The sequence below is a fragment of the Cupressus sempervirens genome, chromosome 8 (genome assembly GCF_028749045.1).
Source record: "Cupressus sempervirens isolate cs-2001-9-10 chromosome 8, ASM2874904v1, whole genome shotgun sequence".
In the NCBI taxonomy this organism is placed as follows: Eukaryota; Viridiplantae; Streptophyta; class Pinopsida; order Cupressales; family Cupressaceae; genus Cupressus; species Cupressus sempervirens.
This window is the reverse complement of record NC_143125.1, coordinates 150,462,935-150,487,529: the sequence shown is the minus strand read 5'-3', so window position 1 is coordinate 150,487,529 and position 24,595 is coordinate 150,462,935. Positions and strand designations below refer to the sequence as shown.

The 24,595-nt window shown below is 35.9% G+C and overlaps 1 protein-coding gene across 3 annotated transcripts in view; it reads left to right on the top strand.

The window, feature by feature from the left end:
- Positions 1-24,595, top strand: part of LOC149541997 (kinesin-like protein KIN-14C) — a 31,000-nt gene that overhangs the window by 1,683 nt on the left and 4,722 nt on the right. For 2 of the 3 annotated variants that reach the window (XM_089797047.1, XM_089797045.1), the window contains exons 3-11: positions 40-184; positions 706-815; positions 971-1,090; positions 1,219-1,422; positions 1,693-1,902; positions 2,012-2,086; positions 2,271-2,417; positions 14,974-15,118; positions 15,205-15,314. In XM_089797047.1, coding sequence (XP_089653173.1) covers positions 40-184; positions 706-815; positions 971-1,090; positions 1,219-1,422; positions 1,693-1,902; positions 2,012-2,086; positions 2,271-2,417; positions 14,974-15,118; positions 15,205-15,314 — 1,266 coding nt within the window. The remainder of the gene's footprint in view (positions 1-39; positions 185-705; positions 816-970; positions 1,091-1,218; positions 1,423-1,692; positions 1,903-2,011; positions 2,087-2,270; positions 2,418-14,973; positions 15,119-15,204; positions 15,315-24,595) is intronic. The other variant, XM_089797046.1, reaches the window with a different exon arrangement.

The following is a 24,595-nucleotide window of genomic DNA, read 5'->3' as shown; positions in this document are numbered from 1 at the left end:
AATTCAGTGGAATAACTACAAGAGTTTGGTGCTAAACAGGGTAGAATGGAGCAGATGATGGAGTACATCAAGAAGCTCCGAGCTTGTGGTCGGCAACTTCTACAGAAGGAGGCTGCATATATTATTGAGAAGGAGCAGCTAATCTACCAGATGGATGAACACGGAAGAAAACAAGAAGCAAATGGTATGTACTTTTTTTTAAATCTTTTCCGTATAATACGGTATTAGAACTTTCTTACTTTGGAAGGAACGACATGACAGTTTGTGGGTCCATATGATTCTTATATCTGTAAAACTATAGATTGCAACCTTATTGACCATATGCAAAATATTAGAGTGAAAGGAATGGGATTAAATGACATTCAGCATGGAAACTGCCATTGCCAATCATCTAGAGTGTATTATATTCTTTACCTAAATAATGAGACTGAGAGTAATAGGCTTTGCGTTCTTGTATCAGTTACTGATGGCAATTCATTTTGAGGTATTTTCACTTGCAGTGTTTCAGGAAGTTAGCATGAAAATAGCTGTTGGTAATTGTGTACAGTATCCAATTTGTTATGGTTAAGTGAGGAGGAAAACATGCATTTTGTTCCTGTGTGAGCTATTGATGGCTGAGTATATTTAGATATTTACAATCGCCAAGCGTACCATTTCAGTAATACGCTGTTATTAACATCTCAACGCTTTCCTTTCACTGCACAGAGTCTGCTCTAAAGCTTGAGAATGAAAAGCTCCAGGATGAAGTAACAGTGCTAAAGCAAAGGTGCATCACTCTAGAAGAAGAGGTCATAGCAAGCAATGCAGAAAGCAAGGTTGTTTACTTTGTTAGAGTTGATATTGCAGACTTTTAAATTACTTTCGTTTTTGGCAATTTAATTTCTCGTCATGGGCATTCTTTACACATTAGGCTAGATGGAACTTGTCTTCAAACCAAGCTCATGCTAAGCCCAAACATTTTTTTGTTCAGGAACTTCGTATGGCCCATGACAAGGATTTGGAGGCACTACAAATTGCCAAGGAGGAACGAACAAAGCTTTCTAATGAGATTGACAGACTTACAAATGAAATTTCAGTTTTAACTGATCAAGTGGGGAATTTTTCTGAGTCGTTTTCTTACTGTGCTCTTGATTATACCTATAATAAGAAATTCTAACTATTGCCAATTAATTTCTCCTTCTGACACTCTCCTGACTCGTTGTTGGTTCTTGCTTCCAGATAAAGTCATTAAATGATATCAACAAACGGTTGACTGAGTATAACACAAGTCTACAGGTGTATAATAGCAAGTTGCAAACTGATGCCACCACTGCCACAGAAGAGAATTTGAAGACAAAACAGGAAAAAGCTGCTATTATAGAAACCCTCAGTTCTGTGCGGGGTACTTCTGCTGCTTTGCAGACCCAGCTGGACAGTTGTAAGGCAAGTGCATTGCTGTTTTATAATCTAGTTAAATTGTGATGTTATATTTCTCTATATCTCATTCACTCTCTTAATTTGCAAACATGCATATGTATGGACACATATCTGGAATATACATATTATTTATGATTTCCTTGCTCATTTTACACAATTTAAATGGCATTAAAAGTTAAACAACTGCCCCAGAATGGGCCCATCACTGCTGCTTTCCTATCTAGTTATTATATATGTGAATGACACATTTGTATGTAAAATTTGTTATGCTTGCAGGAAACTATTCTTGAAATATCAAAACAAAAGAATACATTAAATGAGAAACTAGAAAGGGTTCATGGAGAACTACACCATGTGATAGAAGAAAGGGATCAATGCTTTGGCCGAATCCAATCTCTCAATGAGGAAAATGCAAGGTTCAAAGAATTCACAGGAAAGTCAGATTATGAACTTCAAATGCTTACTACCAAGGCGATTGCCCTAGAGGTGATTACTAAAACACTAATTGTTTTAATTTTTTTTGAGCTTTGGTATCAGATAATCTTGAGGTGATTGGATTCTGAATGCTATTTTTGATTTGGGTTAATGTTTATAGGAGAGCTACATGTCTCAAGCAGAATTAATAAAGGGTCTCCGGCAGCAACTTGATGTGGCAAATCAGAAATTGAAGGTTTTGTATTGATTTTCTATTTCAAAGAGAAATCAGTTAATTTTGATCTTATACCTTTTGGAATTTAAAGAATTATGTGATGGTCAATCATTCTATGATTTCCTCTTTCCTCTGCCTTTGTGCACAGTCTATTTATTCAGATATTTGTGTATTTCAATCTTGGTTTTGCTATCCTTTATTACAGATGGCAGATGATTCTCTTGCACAACAGAAGCAGGAAGGAGCTGGTTATATGTCAAAACTTCAAGATTTGCAGGGAAGACTTGTAGAAGCAGAGCACCAACTGCGGGAAGGCGAAGTCCTTCGTCGTAAACTTCATAATACCATTCAGGTAGTTAGAAATCCTAATATGGTAAATGCATATGCGTATTTGTCTGTTCTAGAATCAAGATTTGAGTTTCATAACCCTTAATTGTTCTATATTCAATATATATTTTTTTAAAGATGTGGGTTTGAAATTAATGAGGAAGATCTTACAAACTTTGAATAGTTTCCAGTTTGCAAATAATATTTCTCAACTTGACAAATGTAATATCAGCTTTTGGGAAAGTTTTGAATGCCGGATCCCTTCTTGCCTCTATACTAAAGGTAGCTGTTTTATGTTAGTATATATGACTTGTATAAATGGTATTGGTTACCGATGGTTTTACATCATCATTTAATTTATATAATACAGTCAAAGTGACAATTATCTCCTCTAGTAAATTATTACCTAGATCAAGGCTTTGCTTCATAGTTTCAAAAATCCTTCTCTAGGTTTTACCAAATAAATTCTTTCAGAATATCTTCTAGGAATGCATCGATGTTTTTCAAGGCAACTACTAGGTGACACTAACAATTGCAACAAGCTTTTACAACTTAGGGGCAGAAGGTAACATGCAGTGAGTTGAAAATAGGGGGTATAGTCTTCATACTTCTAACTCGCTATAAATAGTCCACTCAAAGCTCTTTGAAACATTTATAAATTGTGTAAGAGTTAAGCACTAAAAACGTATCAAAAACATTTGTAATATACTTAGATCACAAAAAATGAAAATTGTGAAAGGAAACATGAACAAGTGCAAACATAGATGGAGAACATGAGTATTCTGAAGAGGCTCTAGTATGAAAAAATATCTAGTAAGAACTTCTCATGCCACTATGATCCAGTTTAGTGCATTGTAGCAAGTACATCAACAACTACACAATCCATTGACGTGTTTACTTTTCTTGGAAACTTTACAATGCTGTTTTCTACCTCCAACCCCTACTTACAATGTTAAAACTTGCAAATTTGAGCTCACAAGGGTTAGGGAATATTGCACATGTTGTCGTGTTAGAAGATTAAATCAATTGACAAATCTTTTTAAATTTCACTAATTGTATTAATTGTGACGAACTCATCACTTCTATCAATAAAGTATTTGTGCATTTGTTATGTTTGCATTTTTATTGTGGTATTTGTGTCATTGTAGTATTGATGCCTTAGCCACTTGTGGAAGTTAGTGAAAACAAATAAAATTGAAGCCCACTTAGTTTTTGAACTTGCACGCTTGTCCTCCTCCTTTCCCTATGTTAGAGCCTAGTTTGACAAGCCTAACAGATTCCAAAAATTGTTATATTTTGCCCTCTTTTTGCATTTTCCCTATTTGACCATCATAAATAATTGGTTTGACAACCATCTAATGGACCCTTAGTATTTGATAGTTTTTGTTAAAGGATGCTTGTTCATTTTATGTCTTGATCCTAAAATTCTTGGTAAACTGGTTTTTGGGGTGTTTTTGTCATCATTATCTTGTTTGTGTCCTTTCCTTGTGATTCTCACTCTTTTTGGTGTTCTTGGGTCTACCTAAAACTAGCATTTGGATCCAACTCCCACTTGGCATGCTGCCCCCTTTTTCGTAGCTCCTTGTTGGGCTATGTGTGTCTTTGCATGGATTTGTTCCTTTGGGACAAATTCCGTGGTTGCCAAGCTTGATCACCCTTCACCCTTTTCCCTCTTTTTTCCTCATTATTGTGGACCCTCAAACAAAATGACAAGCTTAAACCCAATGTCCGAGTTCTAGGCCACATCTTTGTCCTTGTTTACAGCTCCCATCCACAAGTCCTTTCTTGGACCTTGTCTTCGACTCTTCCCCTTATTTGCTTGGTTGCTCTTTGAATTTGATTCCCTCTTTGTCCTCTAACCTTATCCTTTCCCATCATTTCATCTCTCCTATTCTTGATCGCACATGAGGTTTGATACCTAATAATCCTCGATCCTTCTTCCTTGAACTCTTCCCTTAATCTCCTATGTTACCTTTGAACCTTGGACTTGCTAGGGAACCTTGCTCCCTTTCTCAGCTTCTCCACTCCCTATTCCATTTGGCAACATGGGCCTCAATTGCTTTTCTCTCCTTGGCTTATTAGGTACACCATCTTTTTGAAGACTTGACCCATGGGCTTCCCCATTTTTTGATCCTTGACATCAAGTTCTCCACCCTTGACACTTGACTCTCCTTGGAGATCCTAAGTCCTAGCTTTCTCTCTCCTCTTTACTTCCACTAGGAAATTCCTTTGATTTCTTCTGGTTGGATTTGCAAATTTCAAGCATTTCTTAAGTTGGTTCCAAGGAATGGTCTATTTTGACTCCCTTAACAAACCGTTTTGCATATTCCCAGAGTTCATCCATCGCACCATTTAGTCAAATTTCATTTTGCAACCACTCTTTTGACCATATTGACATAAAAAACTGTATTTTAGCCTAGAGGGTGTGATTTCTCATTCAAGTTTGATTGTAGACAATATAAGTGACCCTATTGCCACTAATAAGGGTCATAGGAGTTTTTCTTGTCTAAATCCACTTGTTTGGATACTTGCTATTCATTTGGAAGGTTCCACAACCTTGAACATACCCTACACATGACCTCTGTGGGTTCCATGCCTAATTGGAACCACTTCAAGCTGTTAATGCTAAGCATTGAAGGGTTATAAGTTGATTTCATTCTACATGTAGATGGATGGTTGTTTAGACATTTTTCTAGTCTAGAAATGCTGATAACTGATTTTATGGTATCAAGCAGTGAAAGATTGAGTTGCATTTGAGATAATACATTTTTTTGGAATGAAAGAAGGGTCTTTAAGGAAATCTCCATTTATTTTATGTCTCCATGTTAGTTTGCAATAACTCGGGAATGTATAGTTGAATTTGTGTATTTTCTCTCGCCATATTTGCTTCCGTGATTATAGAATGATTTAATATGTGACAAATGCTTGCAAAGGTCTTTCCATTGTTGCATAGGGTTAATTGTAGTTTTGAGATGGATTATTGATTTCTTATGTCCATAACATATGATGCAATCTATGATTGTCATATAAATGAAATGTAGTTTGTTGATACTTACTTGTGGTACCTCTTTCCTCTTTGTTGTTCATGACTCTTGCCCAATGAAGTAGACACTTGTCCATATCTTTAAAGGACCAAACGTTTATCATTTAGCAAATCTCCATCTATGCTAGTAGTAGTAGATTAGAAATACAATTGTTGTTAATGGTTTAATATAATGAACTGGGGAACAATGTCAAACAAACTTAAATAGCTATATGTTTGCTATCATCTGTAATTTCATGGGCAAGGGGTTGTATTAGCCATATAAGAGTTTTTTATGCGACTAGTTAGCCTTTGACCCAATGGCATTTATAGGGGTCAAGAGTACATTGGATATAACTATTGTTGTTGTAGTGGATTTATTGAAGTGGTTTAAGACCTTGTTTAAGGTTATCTCTAGGAATTTCCTTTTGAGTCCAATATGAGCTCAATGTACGAGAGAGAACACCCACTCTTGTCAGTTGGCCTTTAACTCTTCTCAATTTGTTGATGACTATTGCTATACCTTCTTGATGACATATCCTTGAAGGTGAAGTTGTTTCTAGGATTTTGTGGTAGTTTGGGACTCGATGCCTAGGATCTCCGAATCACCCCAAGTATGCATGACATATGTATTGTCTTCATATCTTTTAAAATTGATGAAAACTCATGTCTATATTACTGTCATTGTCTATTCATCTTAGTCCAATTGATGTTGTTTACAATGATCACTTGATTGTGAACTTGACTTGCTTTCATGGATCATACCCCCCTTGCCAACCTCAAGCCTCCATTGATATTTGGTTTTGTTCCCAAAAGTTCAGGGATAACTGCTACACACTTTCTTTGTTGGCTACCAATTTTCCTTGGTAGTTGCTCCATCAGTCTAGTCAACCAATTTTGATGAGTCCCTAAGTCCCATGAATCCCTCAACAAGCCCGTCTTTCCTCATTTTGGAGAACCATGTCTTGTTGTGGTTCATACAAGACACATGGAGAAAGATCCTTGAGTGAAAGCAACAACACTTCTTCCCCAAACAACATAGAGGGCTCCAAGTTGAATATAAAACATTTACATTTGTTGGATCATGCAAGTCTTCACATATGGTGCAAATCAAGTATAAAATCATTCTCTTCTATCTTCCCTAGAATAAACTTTAAACTAGATGTTTCTACCTCTCTGCTTGCTTGGGGACTATTTCTTTGCCTAAGTACAAGTATACCTTTTTCTTTGAACTTATGCTTTACATGATTTTAATCATGCATCTTATTGTACTTCTCTTGATTTTTTTCCATTTCTGTTGGACTTGCAAATATATTTGTGAGATGCATTCAATGAACTTTACAACCCTTTGTGCTTTTGAATTTCCACCATTTTCTTCTCCATGTCTGCCTTGCAATAGTTGGAGTGCTAGGTATTTTAAGTAATTGAAACATGTCTCCGAGGATGATAGATTTATTGAAATGTGTATATGCTTGTTATAAGAGTTTTGAATGTAAGCAAGGCCTTCATACCATGTCCATAGGTACATAGGGCACATCAAAACATCCAACATAAACCCTAAATCTTCATCTACTACAATGCTTTTAGTCAAACCAAAATAAATCTAAACATTTACAATATTATGTCAACTACATTTTTTTCTTGATAGTGTCTTCTTGCAATGAATTAAAATCTATGTCTTGCTAAACCAATGAACCACTATAGAAAGGTAATCTTGCCCCTTCTTTTGCATGGGCAACTTACAAGCTCCATAGAGATGCATTCCCATGGGCAACAAGTGCTAAGTAATGGCTGATGCAGTCCTAACATCCAATCATTTGGTTGACTTGGCTTACCCAAACTACACAATTTGAAACATTTAACAAATTTTGAGACACCCTTTGCATGTATAGCCAAATCTGTGTAGTGTTGAAGGTTGGAGATGGTCTTAGTCACTACAAAATGCCTCGCAACCTTGAAGGTGCAAGACTTTTTAATGAACAACAAACTCCTTTTTTAAGGTACACGCAACATTCCTATTTTGGAAAACAAACTATCTTTCAAGTGAAAACCAATTTTTGGATCCAAATTGTCAATGGAATCCTATTTTGCAGCTTGAACAACTCTTCAAAGACCTCATCATGCTTATTCTCCATTGCATATGCTTCTTGGACAAAGCTTCAAGGCTAGATAGCATGCATACCTTTGCCATTGTAAAAAAAATTCTGCTAGATTGGTCGTGTCACTTCTTTTATACCTCATAGTCATAACTAAGTAAGATTTCCACAAGAAACCCATCTAGTAGTAAGAGTGCTTGCTAATGTTTGGAATGCATGTATGTACAAGTGTTTCATCCAAAACATGTAACATTTCCACTTCTTCACTGTTTTTACCTACCTATAAGCTCCTTTTCATGTGCTCATACTGAAAGACTAAACCCTAGAATAACTAAGAAAGACAATGATCAAGCTTAACTTCTAATAGTACAACAAAAAGGGCCTTAAATTGGTTCTTGATCTTATTAACCTCCATAATGTGTTATGTGAGTGAAGCTCGAGGATGCATACTTGACCCAAAACCCAGGAGTACCTATTGTGGGGATGTTCTTGGGACGGGTACTTGGAGTACCCAAGTACCCCCACTGCTGCCTAGATGTTGCCACACTGTGACCACACCTACTACCGCATCGCTTGGGTGCTTGGGTGATTCACTTTGTAAGAGCAACAAACTTACCTCTAACTGGTTGTGTGGGTGCTTCATCTAGTTTGTTAAGAGCAATAGACTTACCTCTAAGAGAGCTGAGAAGCTAGTTTTTGTAACAATGATTTACATATTGTAGATTACTCGACACACATGTACAAAGAGAGCCTAGCAACATGATGGGATGTGAAGCCAACGGATCCATCTCATATTGATGAGGATAAGATTGCAACAGAGACAAATGTAGGGTTGGCTTGTGTTCCTTTTGTGAATTTGAGCTAGAGGAGTCTAGTAGTTCTAGTGACAAGGGCTTTCGTTGTGGGATGATTGGAGGCTTCCCATCACTACATTTTGTCATTTTAACATGATTTTGTACTCATTTTGATATTGGTCATGATTCATATCATGCATGGTGCTGCTCATTCTAATAATCTTTATGACATAATCGATATTTGATAGAACTAATATAAAACGTATTTGTTGATATTTGGATTTCTATTTGAATTTTGATTTGTGAATGTAATTATTGGGTATGTACCATGTTACTATGTTGAATGTTCAATGGTTCTGGTTTGTGTTGCAATTTTTCTATATGCAAGTATTTCAATTTGGCATGTTAGTATACAACCCCTCCTGTTGCCATTCCTCGGTGTCTCTAGATTGACCTCCTTTTATTTTTTTTGTCTGGACATGACCTTGTGTCGGTGTTACACTGGTTTTCATGGTATTAGGCAGCAATTGGATTTAATGCTCAATTGATTAGTGTGGTGGCAGCTCTTTAGGCTCTTCATAGAGCTTGCTGAAGTGCCATACAAGCTAATTTATCCCCTTTTTTCTTTGCTGCTATGTAAATCATGTATTAACTTCACCTCAACTACCTCCTCATTTTGCTTGAAATTCAACTTTGTCAACACAAGATTGCTACTTGGATTAATCAACGCAACTACTTGGTTTGGGCTGTAGTAACCATGGATGTTTTGGATTGTAAATCATGCATTGACTTCATCTCAGCCACCTACTCATTTTGCTTGCAAATCAACATTATTGGCACAAACTTGCTATTTGGATTAATCAACTTACGGCTTGCTTTGTTTGCAATAACCATAGAAGTTTTGGATTCGGTCTTATAAGACTTGATAATGAGTTCTTCACCTGATTTGACAAGCCAATACTTGATTTGCCTCCTTAAATATTGCATCCCTCTCAAACTAGTAAGGACTTTTAAATACTACTCCATAAATATCCAATGGAACTATATCAACAATTATTTCATCCTTGAAGCCACTGCAAGTTCAAACTTGATCACACATTGGTTGTTGATTGAGATTTCCATGCCTTGTTTTATCTACCCCAAAGAATATGTACTTGTGTCTATTACCAAGTAATTGGAAAATATTTGCTTGTTATTAATGGTGATCATGAGATCAATTTATACAAGAGATTGAACGATATTTTCTTAAGAAACAATCGTAAAGAATAGAAACATTCTATTTTAGAAACAGAAAACTAAATATTAGAAAGATTTTAATATTTACAGAAGATTACAATAAATAACTATTAGATACTAAACAAAGATAATAGAAACTATTTATTATCGTAATACCCTCCCTTAATGGTTAATTTATCTAGAGCACGAAGTTGTCAAAAAGCGTAAAAGGCAATTTTGGTTGCTCAAGGGGCTCTATATTGTTCGCTGTGGGCTGCGAACCAGATTGCTTAGATAGGGCAGCTAAGCGCTTCAGACATTCAACATTCATGTGACCAAACTTGTGGCAAAAGTTGCATTGAATGTTCTTCTTCCAGGAGCCTTCTGAATCTGGAGCAAAGGATGTTTGTTGAGAAGATTACTGATGGTACTTTGGATAATGTTCTAAAACTTTGCAGATTAGCATAATGCTCTAAAACAAACCGCAAAAAGCCATGATTTTTAGGAGAAAATAAAAAAAACCAAACACAATTTTTGGGGTGAAAAATCAATCAAAACCCAACATGATTTTTGAGCTGAAAAATCAATCAAAACCCAACATGAGGAATCCCACACAACTTTGCGAGTTACAGAATCATAATTTTTTGAGGGAAAATTTATAGAAACTTATAAAGAACTCATCATTTTTTTTTTGAGAAATTTTTTTAATGAAAACCCACCGAATTTTTTAAGTAAGGCAAAACACGAGACTTTGCATGGTAAAGTAGCACATGTAAACAACATCCAAGTACATGCAACCCTCAAAAAGTCGAGACCCAGAAAATTTGAAGGGTGACTCAAAAGAGAGCTCGAAGACCTAGAAAGAACATGATGTCGTTTTTGGATTGGTTGGCTTGAAAATCGAGGCACCTAAAAAAAACAGATGACAAACTAGTTGAGATCTCAAAAAATTCATCAAGAATCTGTAATTTTTTTGGATCCCGTATGAGAAATTAGGGTTTTGAACAAACATGGCCTTGCTGCAAAAAAACCACAAAAAATGGCGGAAATGTGCAGAAAAATAGATAGATCTGGATAGAAATGGGTTGTAGAGCCGAACCAGAAGTCAGTGGATTCAAATCTCTTAGAACGGAAACCCTAGTCGGATTAGAGAGAGTTGGAAGCAAATATGCATGTAAATAATTTCAAAAATAAAAGGCAAACAATTTCAACCAAGAAATTATAATTATTTTTGAAATTTTTTAGACTATTGGCCCTAATACCATATTACGAAGTAATTGGAAAATATATGCTTGTTATTAACAGTGATCAAGAGCTCAATTTATACAAGAGACTGAATGATTTTTCCTTAAGAAACAATTGTAAAGAATAGAAACATTCTATTCTAGAAACATAAACCTAAATATTAGAAACATTCTAATATTTACAAAAGATTACAATAGATAACCATTAGATATTAAATAGAGATAATAGAAACTATCTATTATCGTAATAGTGTCTTGTTGGCAATTCAATGTTCATTGATTAGTTCTTGGGATATCAGCTTTGCTTGTGAACAAGTGTCAAATAGGGCACTTGCCTTCCTTCACTTGTGATGAAGTGTCATTTGAAACCACTTGCTCATTGCTTTCTCCTCTTTGGCATCACTTTACCCACACTTGTACCTTACCTCATAATGGCATATGAAAAACAATCATCAACATTGGAGGTGTGCTCAATTTCTTTCAATTTTTTCATGCAAATAGTGCTTTTGTTCTTCTTGAAAGTGTGCAACTGTGGATGTAGCTTCCTACAAGCCTGTTCATTATGTGCTTTGTCATGACGTGTACAAAAATATTGAGTTGTCCTTGTCCTTGATCTTAATGTTGGTGTTGACATTTTTCTTTGTTGCCGGATTCGTCCCCTGCTGCCCGGATTCGGGTTTGGGTCTGTACGGGTCTGGATTCGTCCCTGGGTTTGGTTCGGGTCTGGGCAGGGTCCTTAGTTTTGACTGTGGATTCGTCCGGGTCCTTGCTGAAGCGAACCCAGATGAACCCACAGCGAACCCAAGGCTAAAACAACATTAAAGAGCGTGTTTTTTTAATTGTTTTCTTATGCAACACTCAAAGGAACTTAATAAAAAACATTTCACTCATCTAATCCCTTATGTCAAGGAGGAGGACGATGATATAGCAGCATATGGGACTAGTGGAACTAGTTTGGGTTCCAATGATGAAGATTTAGATATAGTTGTAGTTGGGGATGAAGCCATTGATCCCTCATTTTGTGATGATCCATTTGACCCTTGAAGGGCATTTGATACTATGATTATTGATAAACTACTAAAAACTTGTCATCTATCATCATGTTTCAATCTTTATTACTTGATGAACTAGTCTTTCTTTTGCAATTTAGTAATTCAATGTATTATTTGATGAACTAGTCTATGTTTTGCAATTTAGTAATTCAATGTATAATTTTCTTTACAATCATGAAGATAGATTAATGAGCGAGTATTTAATGCTTTTAGATTCAGGTAAAAATAGGTTTTGAAGGGACTCGAAACCCTTTGGCATTTGGCATTGATCAATGATCAAGCAACAATTGTTCATATTGTGAAATGACTTTGTTTTGCAACTATGTATGTTTCTCTTGTGTGTGTGTGTGTTTATATATATATATATATATATATATATATATACTCACGAACCCACCCACGAACCCAAATGGGGAAATAAAAAATTGCCCGAATCCACGAACCGAACCCCGAACCCGAACCCGTCCCTGAACCCGAATCGGCAACTTAGACATTTTTTCTTCCACATGCTTTTCCATTCGCTTGAGTCTACACCTTGACAATTATCCTTCATCCACTTGTTGTTTTGCTTCAAAGTGGAGCTCTTCTTCTTACCTTGTTCAATTTAGTGGTCTTTTTATCTATCACATTTTAGACATGTTGAATTGCCTCCTTATGGAGCTGCATGGTATGTTCTTGCACACACCTCCCTTGTTTTTTGGTGGGAGGATTGCCATTGGACAGACCACTCCATAGCATCTTCCTCTTACCTTGTCCAATATGTTAGTCTTTTTGTTCATCATATTTTGGACATGTTGAATTGCCTCCTAATGGAACTGCATTGTGTGTTCCTGCACGCGCTGCTCTTGTTTTTGATGGTAGGGTTGCCATTAGACAGACAACACCACCGTATATGTGATAGAATTGCTTCTTCAACAAGTCCCTAAATTTTTCACTTTGAGAGATTGGTGGAGATTCTTCTCATTGGAAAAGAGGCAGTGAGAGCTTTGCAGTGAGTGCATTACCATAGATTAACAAGCAAAAGAGATTTGCTATCATGCATTCAACCCATGCAAGTAAAAATAGACCTCCATTTGTCGTAACCACTAACCAATTGTCTAGTTTCTTGACATTAGCTATTCCTTCAGTATGTTAAATATCTCTCTTTCCCTCTGCCCTAGAAAAAACTCCGCTTCTACTTATATATGACTCGATGTCCACATATAGTCCTATTTGGTTTCTTCTCGTGTTCTTGCTTTCTTCTTAAACTAATTCCTCAGTAATGACAGATAAAATTAAACATAACATCCTTTTCCAACTTCCTAAATCTATTGTCAATCATCTATATATCTCTCCATTTCTGGCCATTCTTATTTGTATTCTTAACCCTTGTATGGCATTTATGTTTTTGCTGCAGTCTCAACACTTTCATCACTCGTGGAAAGTGAGGAAAACAACAAACTTCGTAAAGCACTTGATTTTGCAACCTACACAACCATCTCGTGTCTTTCTCAGGATGCTTTAGATTATCCTGCCAGCATATGACTTGTATACAAGCTCCTTATGCTCTGAAACTGATCAAACCCACCCATATGTGAAGATAAGTCACAATTCATCTCTCTTGTACTAATGTCATTTACAAACTATCAATTGATTTTGAATCTTACCAAATTTCATGAAACACACAGTGACTAATGGAGATTGAGTTCTAGGGTTGCGGTATGTATGTATTGTGCCTTTGGCTGGTGGAGTTGTGTAACAGATAAGATCTAGAAGGCTGTAATAAATGGAATGTTTGACCTAAATTTTGTTAGTGTAAGCTCTTATGCTATTTCCGGTGCCATTGCATTGGAATTCAGCTTTTATAATGTTCCTAAATAATTATTTTATTATTTCTCTGTTTTTTTTCGTGTTTTTAAAGTTTTTTAATTTGTGAACAAAGGAACAACTTAAAACAGCAAACTGGGGAAGAAATGACACTGATAACCATTCTAGATATCAGACATTTATTATATCAAACCCTTGATCAACTTTGATGGATAGAAAATATGAAGCCCTTACGCACTGGAATTGAGCAAATCCGAGTTTTAAACATGATAATCAATTGCACAAATAAAGTGCTGTTATATTGTTTTTGGAAACAATATTTCTGAATTTTTAAATTTTAAATCTTTATACCAAAACACTAGAATGAACAAACTGATGCTAGATCTGGTTTGTATGGCTGCAATAAGGGCAGTGTAGGCTGTCTAGTGTGTAGGAATGTTGCCAAAATAGTTGTGTAGCCTCTGAGAAAATTGTGATCACAAGGGCTATATGGACTGTTTAACCTATGGGAATGTTGCCAAAATAACTGTGCAGCCTCCAAGAAAATGGTAATCACAAGGGCTTTTTACTGTTTAGCAGGTAGGAATGATGCCAAAATGGCTGTACAACACGCAATAAGTGTCAAGATTCTCTCTAATCTGGAGAACACTCTTCAAGGCCATCAAAATACGAAATGAAATGGTGATCACCTCATTTGGAATGATGCAGCAGCATTCTAAGAATGCAATAGTTGATTCCCAAACAGTGGAGATGGATGTTGTAACCTTCAGATATCTGAAAATCAGCAATCCAAGTGACCTTCTTGCAAATAATAATTGCCAAACCCAAAAATATGCACCAAAACTCCAAATCAGCAGACCATGGAACTTTTGTATGGAATTGCTGATCGTAGAGGTTTAGGGTCTTTTGTATCACTTAAGATTGTTTTCATCCTCAAATACTTCTGAAAACAGCTAAGGGCTTTCATTGAAATGAGTAGAATGCAGCGCTCAATTTGAAAAGTGAATAAATTGCTGAAGGGAATGCTAGTTACAAATTCAGGCTAGGTGCCTTCCTTTTATATTTTTTCAAATTAGGCCTGTGATTAATCATTTACCTCAAAAGTATTAAATTATTTTTTATAATCATCTTAAAAAACCCTTTTGGCATAAGTCTTAAACATCTTATCATTTATTTTGCTTTAAATCTATAAAAACATATTTTATGTAAATTGTAGTCAGAAATGCATTGCTCAAGATCAATAATTTTTTTAACATGATGTTTTTCCTTCAAATCTATAAAAACATAGAGTTTATGTCCATGCCAGTCAATGAATTGAATAACTCAAAATCAATATTTTATTTATCATGCAGGAATTGAAAGGCAATATTAGAGTTTTCTGCAGAGTGCGCCCGATTCTTCCTGATGATGAGAATGGGTCAGAAATTCCTGTTGTTGAATATCCTAATTCAATGGAACTTCAGGGTCGTGGTGTTGAGCTTATTCAACCACAACAAGGTTTTTCAAAGCTTATCTTGTCATTTTCAACTATGGGACTTGTAATGCAAATTGAAAAACTGAATATTTCTCTGTTGTATTGTTAGGACAAAAGTATGGCTTCTCATTTGACAAAGTATTTGGTCCTGAAATTACCCAAGAAGATGTATTTGTGGATATATCTCAACTTGTACAAAGTGCATTGGATGGCTATAAGGTAAATTACCATATTTTGATATATAGGTTAAGTTTAGTTTGGTTGAATATCATGTAATTAAGATCAAAATTGTGAGAATACAAATCTGCAAATTCTAAGTTAGATGTCCTGGTGTTGGTTTGGGTTTGACTTCTGTGGTTTGGTGCAGGAGTTAAGTCAATTTTCTTGGGTTGGGTTTATCCATACAAAAATTTATAAAAAAAAAAAAAATGCTATACATGTTTGCAGCAATAATTAAGTCTTATGATACGACACATAGTATCATATATTGTATAATAAACAAATCATCATAAAATATACAAATTTTACAATGTCAATTGCTCAAAATCAAATGTCATGATTTCTATCAAATATGAAAATAAAAATAAAAACAATAATTTTGAGTGTCAAGAGTCAGCCATCATTGACCAAGCAACATCATATGGATCTTCAAAAGTATCATTTCACCATCCATATTAGGTGATGTAGATACTGGTAAATTGGAAGAACCACAAACAATGCAATTGGCATGGACACTCTCTATGATGGGTGTGACAGAGCAACGATATCTGCAAAATGCAAACAAAAAGCTTGAGAGAATTATAAATTTTATAATCCGAATTAGATTTTTTTTTGATTGGTAAGAAGCTTATATTAATTTAAAAAAGCTGTTTACAAGGCCACCACAAATTGGCAGAGTTAACTTTCCAACCCCCAAAACCCACTTGAGTCAAACCAGAATTTCAGAATACATCCCAAAACACTTCCCAGCAGAGCATGAACACCATGAAAACCCTGACAAAAAGCAGACAGCAGCACAAAGCAAAACACAGTAATCCATACTATCAAAATTGTGTATGCCGAAAAGCAGGAGACCAAAGCCAGACATCAGAGGAACCATCCTGCAGCCTCTTCCCTAGAGAAGTTTACAAAGGATTGGCCACCACGCTCAGCCCGAACTGATCCCTCACTGCCCCCCACACTACCACCATCCCCAAAACCCCCACAAGCCGATCGTTTGGGACAGATCTGCTGGCGAGCAATAGGAATGCCCTTGCTCACCAAAGGTGTTGTCAATTTCATAGGAGTTTGCTTCACCGTTCTCCTCTCTGCCACCAACTCCTGCACTCCAGTTCAGATTTTTGTGGAAAAACAAGATCCCTCCACCCCTTTCGAACATCCACCATTTGCATCTCCATTGGCTGGGTGGAAATCCAGATGACCAAGGACTGCATTTTCCCATCTTCACCACCAATTAATTTGCCTGGGCCATGACTCATGTGCAGGCCCACACCCACCGCTGCCTTAGCAACTATCTGCAAGCCCACCTGCACACTTGGACTCCAAACACATGCAGGACACCCTTAGGAGCTTGTCTTTTGATGGACCAGCCATCAAAGCTAGAGCCACAAACAAGGAGGAAATGTCCAAGTTGATTCTGGGCCAAAGATCAATGTTAATAAACTCATCCCCAAACATCAAACACACAACCTCCTAGATCACAGCATGGTCAAATTTGAAGATATTCTTCACCCGTTGCACATAAATCGCCCATTGAAGCAAGCCAATTGGCCTAACGATTGTAAAGAAAAGATTGCTTCCATGAATACTCACACTTGCACAACAACTCTGTAATCAAGAGAAAGCACTAGCAAAACACCAAACTATGCAACTCAACAATTCTACCTTTAAAGGCATTTGAAGCCTCCAAAAGCACACCCTAACTCCAAGCATGATGTTGAAACATCGCATCATACCGTTCCTTAATAGATACGGGTAAGAGAAAATCACACCTCAAACTACTTGCACGTTGCCACCTTAGCTAGGAGTGTACTCATCACCAAAAAAGGCTAGCTCAAAAGTATTTCTTTTGCCTCCAGATTCATAAATTCCTTGACGTCACAAAAATGTGACGTCAAGAAAATGATTTAAAAAATCTCCCCCTTCCAAAGCACAAGCTCCATTCCCCCAAAACCTAAAGTCCACCAATCCATTCACCCCTTACATTAGATAGTTTGTTTGCAATTGTGTTGGCCTCCCGAAAAACATGAGACACCCAAAAGTAAATGAAATCCCTCAGAAGGTCTCAAATCATCTAGATGTGCTTGTTGAGATACCAAGTATCCATATCCCCTTTTCACTATGCCATTCACAATAAGTTGTAAATCACCTTGAAGATGAAGCCTTTGCACTCCCAATTGTTTGGCCATCAAAATTGCCCCAACTACCACCAAGCATTCTGCTTCATTGTTTGTACTGTCTGCCAGCCTTCTTGCACCTAGATCAAGGATAATTCCATTCTCATTATGACACAAAACAAATCCTCAAGGTCTAGGGTTGCTTTAGAGGCACCATCAAAATTAATCTTTACCCACCCCTTCTCTGACGAATACCACCTTATTGTGTTTGCCCCTACTTGCCAAGATTTAAACCTCAAAGACCCATTAACAGGCCAGAATTAGAAATTTTAATTTAAAATGAAAATCAGCATTTTAAAGAGTAACATAAGCTAGATTTTAAAATAAAATCAGCGGCTTACCTCATTGTGCTCCCACCAACTATCACCATGGTTCTTTTGTTTCACTGATCTTCCTTCATTGAAATAGAATTAGACCACTAGGCCCACTCTGGATTGACGACCACCAATTGTACAGGCTCATGCACCACAATATCCTCTCCAAGATGTAGTAAGTAGCATACCTATAATCTATATAATTACAATGCTCAATGTAACTGGAAACAATGTGTACCAAATGCTAGTAATGAAAAGGTGTATATATCTATGAAGAAGTAAAATAATAAAATTGCAAATGCCAAATATTAAATAGTAAATACTTTAACATTGAACAATGAGAAATGAACATTGGAATTTTGAATATCGAATTACTAGTTAGAGATTAGAATACTCAATACTAAATAAATTATAAAATTGGACAATTGTTGAATTGGCTAATTAAAGATTTCTTTTAATGAAAAATATCATAAAGATAATTACATTGAGTAGAATGATATCAAAACAAGTACAAAAAGTCAAAATGTAGTGAAGGGAGGCCTCTAATCATCTCTTGGGAAGTCAGGCCTCAAGGCAAACTCCTCATCATTGTAACTGCTCGACTCCTCAAGATCAAGATTGGTGAAAGGAATACCAACCAGCCTTCATTTGAAACTGTTGTGTCCTCATCCTCATCAATCTGCGATGGTTCCTTTGGCTCTATACATACATAAAACTGACAGCGGACAGGGGATGCTCATGCGTCCTCTTCGACATCCTAATAGCAAACAAAGGTTGATGGGCAGCAATTGGGGACTTTGCGGGGGTACGTCTTGTAAAGTTTCTGCTAATTCCTTATCTCTGAATCAGACTTTTAATTCAGTCTTTAAATGCTGAGAATGGTCTTCTAAGAATTCTGATTATTGATGAAGTTAACACCTATCTTGATGCAGATCCAATAATGAATAATCGACCTTTGATTGTGAGGGAGTATCTCTGATATAATTCGCACGATATAGATGCTTAGAGGAGCAGACTTTGTTGTAATGGTGTGTCCTCAATCTGCATCGATAACCTCCCTATCTATCCTTCCTAAAGGGTATGTCCCTCAAAGGGACATAACCCTTCCTTAATTAACATAATTAATACTCCTACAAGTCGGCGATCAGAATAAATGAACATGATAACATCTAACTAACACAATGTGTTAGATTAGTTAAGGTTTATTAATTCACTTCTTGAGAAGTTGCTGGCTCCTAAGGAAAATAATCTAATGCCAACATAAATGATATATAAGGGTAAAAGAAGAAGTATGGTCTGCACTTTCAGACCTGTAGGTTTATCTGGTTAAATATACTTAACACTCCCTCTTAACCTGATAATCCTACAGAGAGATATTATATCTAGCAACACCAATACAGATGAATAAGCAAGAATTAATACTCTATATCTGTTTGACTCTTCTTAGTATGAGGTATCATAGAACACATGATACAAAGTCATATTACTAAACCTGTGATATGACAAATCATTGCTACTAGTGATAATATATAGGATAAATTTGAAGAGTAATTTAATTTCTTCATTTATCCAAGTTGTGACTCATAGAAATTGGTATTTCTATATCACAACAAGATCCTGAGTTTAAGATCTATCAGAATACAGAATAACCCTTGAGAATACTAAAATTCTTCCTTTATCCAAATTGTGACTCATAGACATAGCAATGTTTACATCACAATATGATCTTGAACTCATCTAGATCTTACAATAGAACTTTACTTTTTAGCACATTATCTAAGAGATTGTCATCTCTCATAATGTCTTTTATACAAATGTTCATTATCTTAGAGATCATCACCTCTTATATAATGAATATAAATGGTGAAGCCCATAACAGTCAATAGCCTGACAAATAAAATTATTTTATTAATAATTTGAAGAATACAAATGAATTACAATTCAACCATACCAAGTCTTCTCCTGAAGTGGTCTATCTTTAGTCTAGATAGAGGTTTGGTGAGAATATCTGCTGTCTGATCTGTAGTTCAAATGTACTCCAACTTTATAGAATTCCTGTTTACATATCTCTTACATAATGGTAATGAATTTCAATATGTTTGGACTTGTCATGGAAAACTGGATTCACTGAAAACTTGATGGAACTCTGATCATCACAATGAATAATCGTAGGATTCATGGCTTGCCCAAATAATCCTACAAGTAACTTCCTTAGCCAGATTGCTTCTCGAGAGGCCATTGCTGCTGCAATGTATTCGACTTCTGTGGAGTTTTGAGCTACTAAGGATTGCTTTCTGCATATCCAAGATATCATAGCTGATCCTAAATTGAAATAGCATACTGAAGTACTTTTTCTGTCTTTAACACTTCCACCCCAATCTAAACATGTGAATCCATGCAAATCTAAAGCAAATTTCTCATATTTGAGTCCAAAATTTAGAGTGCCTTGTAAATATCTCATAATGTGCTTAACTGCAACTAGGTGAATCTCCTTTGGATCACATGTAAACTGACTTAAGGCGTTAACAACATAACAAATATCTGGTCTTGTATTTACCAAATGCATAAGGGATCCAATCATCTGTCTGTAGAGAGTGGAATCTATGGAAGGTGATTCTGCTGTTGCTTCTTTAAGTTTATGTAGATTAGTCTCCATTGGAGAAGACATAGACTTGCAGTTCCACATTCCCAATCTCTTCAAAATATTTGATGTATACTTTCCTTGATTAAGTATGATACTGTCAGAATTCTGTTGTAGTTCCAATCCTAGGAAGTAATGGAGAAGCCCCAAGTCTTTCATCTTGAATTCTCTAGTTAGATCTTTCTTGCACTGATTTATAAGATGATCATCACTTGTGATTAATAAATCATCGACATACAATATCAGAATTACCATATCATCTTTATCTCTTTTATAATATAAGTTTGGATCGGCTTCGTTCTTGGAGAATCCTAAGCCAGTGAGATATTTATCAATTCTTTTATACCAAGCCCTTGGAGCTTGTTTAAGCCCATAGTGAGCTTTCTTGAGCCTGCAAACAAAAATGTTAGTATCATGAGTTTTAAATTCTTTAGGTTGCTTCAGATAAACTTCTTCTGTAATCTTTCCATTTAGGAATGCTATTTTTACATCCATCTAATGTACCTTCCATCCCTTTGATGTATCTTCATAATCAATTCTTTCTTTTTGAGAAAATCCTTTGGCTACAAATCTAGCTTCATACTTCTCAATACTACCGTCAGCAACATGCTTTATTTTAAATATCCACTTGGAAGAAACAATTTCCCAAACATTATTTTTCATAATAGATTGGTATTCTTCTGTCATGTTTTCTTTTCCAAGCTATATGTTTAATAGCATTAGAAGGATTGGTAGGTTCTGTTTTGGATAAATCACTCATGTTTGTTGTATAACTAGAGAATCTTTTAGGTCTTTTGCTTTCTCTAACTGTTCCCGAAGGTGCAACAAAGTCTTGAGCTACTTAACTGTTTTAATGGCCCAAAGTGGTCTTTTCTTTGAATTTTCTTCAAGATTCATATTTTGAATTTGATCCTCTATTTCTTCTAAGTTCTCCCTCTGGGACCCAGATTCACTATTTCTTTCAGAACTAGGTAAAGGAGAAAGTTCATCAGAACTTATAGCTCTTTTGAATGGAAAATCTTCTTCAAAGATTACATCCCTACTAAGTTCAGTGTTTTTCTGTCCAGGTATGAAAATCCTATATGCCTTAGATGTTTCACTATACCATACAAAAATACCTTTCCTCCTAGAGGGTTCTAGCTTGGTTCTCTTTTCTTTTTGAACATGGATATATACAGGGCACCCGTGAATTCTAAGATGACTTATATTGGGTTTTACTTCAGCAAATACTTCTTCAGGGGTTTTATCTTTAAGATAGGAGTGAGGGCTTCTGTTTTGAATACATACAACAGTACAATAGGCTTCTGCCCAAAGATAATATTCTAGATTTTGGTCAAAAATCATAGCTCTAGCAGCTTCTATAATCGTCCTATTCTTTCTTTCTGCTACCCCGTTTTGCTCTGGATTATAAGGAACAGTGTACTCCCTCTTAATCCTTGATTCTTTACAAAACCTTTTAAACAAATTTGAGGTATATTCTCCTCCGTTATCAATTCTAAGGGTTTTAATTTTATGCCCTGACAAGTTTTCAGTTAATGTTTGGAATTCTTTAAATCTTTGTAGGACTTCTTTTGATTCCTTGCATTTAAAAAAATAAATCCATGTTTTCCTAGAGAAGTCATCTATGAACAAGATATAATACCAAAATTCTCCAAGAGAAGGAACAGACATGGGTCCACATAAATCTGAATGAATGAATTTTAGTACATTATTTGTTTTCCTAGTACTATCATGAAAGGGACTTCTGGTGTTCTTACCTAGAGCACACCCTTTGCAAATACTTGGGTGGTCTTTATTTAGTTTAGGTAATCTAGTAACCATCTTCTCCATAATTAATAAAGTTTTGAAATTTAGATGCCCTAATCTTCTATGCCATATTTCATTTGTATCTGTAGCTTTGTGAACTAGGGCTTGAATAGATTGACTAGATTCTGTATTCAATTCATACAAATATCCTTTTCTTTCACCAATTAACTTTGCTTTCTTGATGGAGGAGTTTTTAGCCCAAGTTAATACTTTGCCATGCACAAATGCAACATTGTGCCCATCATCTTCAAGTGCTGTAATTGAGATTAGGTTTCTTTTAATTCTTGGTACATAGAGTACACCTTTAAGAAGAAGAGTATGTTTTGATTTTAGTTTCAAAGTACAATTTCCAATTCCTTCAACGGAGTGTGCTGAGTTATCACCAACGGTAACTTCACCATTAACCTTCTCTGATAAAGAATCTAGAGTTTTTTTGTATCCCGTTATATGTTTAGAAGATCCACTATCAATTACCCATGCTTTATTTGAAATTTCATTTGATAGAGAGGAATACAAAACATAGTTCTCATGTTCATAAGTATCTTCTTCTCTAATAACATTTGTACAATTTGCTTCTTGTTTGAAATTTTCAAGACAATTAGATCTATAATGTCCAAATTTTTCACATTTGAAACACTTTATTTTAGATAGATCTTTCTTGGGTTTTCCATTTTTTTGATTTCCCTTTTTCTTCTTGAAATGCTTCTTCTTGCTCATATAGGAGTTTGTATTAAGAACATGAAGTTCTTTATCTTCTGCTTTTGGTTTCCCTCCTTTCTTTAGTTTTTTGGATTCCTCTTGAAGACAATTGTTCTTGGGTCTGTTAAAGTCCGGAAGATTATCTCTGGCACTTATTCCTTGTGCAAATGTCTCCCATGAATCTGGCAATCCATCTATAGCCATAAGCGTTAATTCCGTGTCACTAATGGTGGTTCCTATGCTTGATAGTTCATCTCTAATGCCGACAACTCTTAGGAAGTAAGAATTTATCGATTCTCCTTTCTTTATCCGAATGTGATTTAGTTGCCTTTTTAGTGCGAGAACCCTAGTTGCATTGTTTACTTCATATGCATATCGTAATGCATTCATCATATCAAAGAGTTTGATGTTTTGTAAGCATAGGTACGATATCATTTTTTACTCCATCCAAGATGATTTGAATAGCTTTTCCATTTCTTTTGCTCCAGATAGATTTGTGAGGTTCAATTGGAGATTGTTTGGATGCTCCATCAACAAATTGTTTTACATTGATCTCTTCAAGAATCATCATGATTCTAAATTTCTAGGCATCAAAATGTTCCTTCCCATCAAACCTATCCTCGGGTCTAATTGTGTATGCCATAGAAGATAGGAGATTGCTGCTTGATGTATACAAAGTCTAATTACTGAAATTTTGTAAAGCCTAGGTTCGATTACCAAAGCTTTGATACCATGTAAAGTTTCTGCTAATTCCTTATCTTTGAATCAGACTTTTAATTCAGTCTTTAAATGCTGAGAATGGTCTTCTAAGAATTCTGATTATTGATGAAGTTAACACCTATCTTGATGCAGATCCAATAATGAATAATCGACCTTTGATTGTGAGGGAGTATCTCTGATATAATTCGCAGGATATAGATGCTTAGAGGAGCAGACTTTGTTGTAACCATAGTAACGAGAATCGGTATCGTATCAGAATCGACACGGCCGAATCGAATCGTGAATTGGGGATGAATCGCCGGTGAATCAGCGATGAATCGGCAAATTTGGAAAAAACCCTTTAAATGTAGAGATTTTAACAATTTAAAACTTATTTCTTGCACTTTTTATTGAATATAACTTAAACACACTATAACACCATCAAATAGAAGTTGAAACTTAACATATATAAACATGAAAGTTTGTGTTTGCCACATGAGCTAAAGAGTTTTTATAAGACAGCTTCACATCCAACACCTACTCCAAGTGCTTCAAAGCATATCGCCCCTCTCGAAAGGCTTACTCTGTTGTTCTCTCCACCACAGACACTCCATGCCTGCAACAACTTCAGGTCTCATCAACTGGTCAGACTTCCCACGATTGATAAATGCAGCGACTAGGGGTCTAGGGGGCAACGCCCCCAACGGGGTCGTCGCCAAAACCAAATTAGCACTCTGAAACCCACACAAAAGTACATGAAACACAGTGTTTTTGTGATTTTCTTCTAATCCCACACTCTTTCTGGGAACTGTTGATGTTTTACTACCTGATTATGCCTTTCCCTTCCCTTGGGCATCGTCCATTATGCATTCTAAACATTTTTCATTTGTCGTCGTTTTTTATTTATTTAATAACCTATGGTTCTTCTTTTCTCTTCTCCTCTCT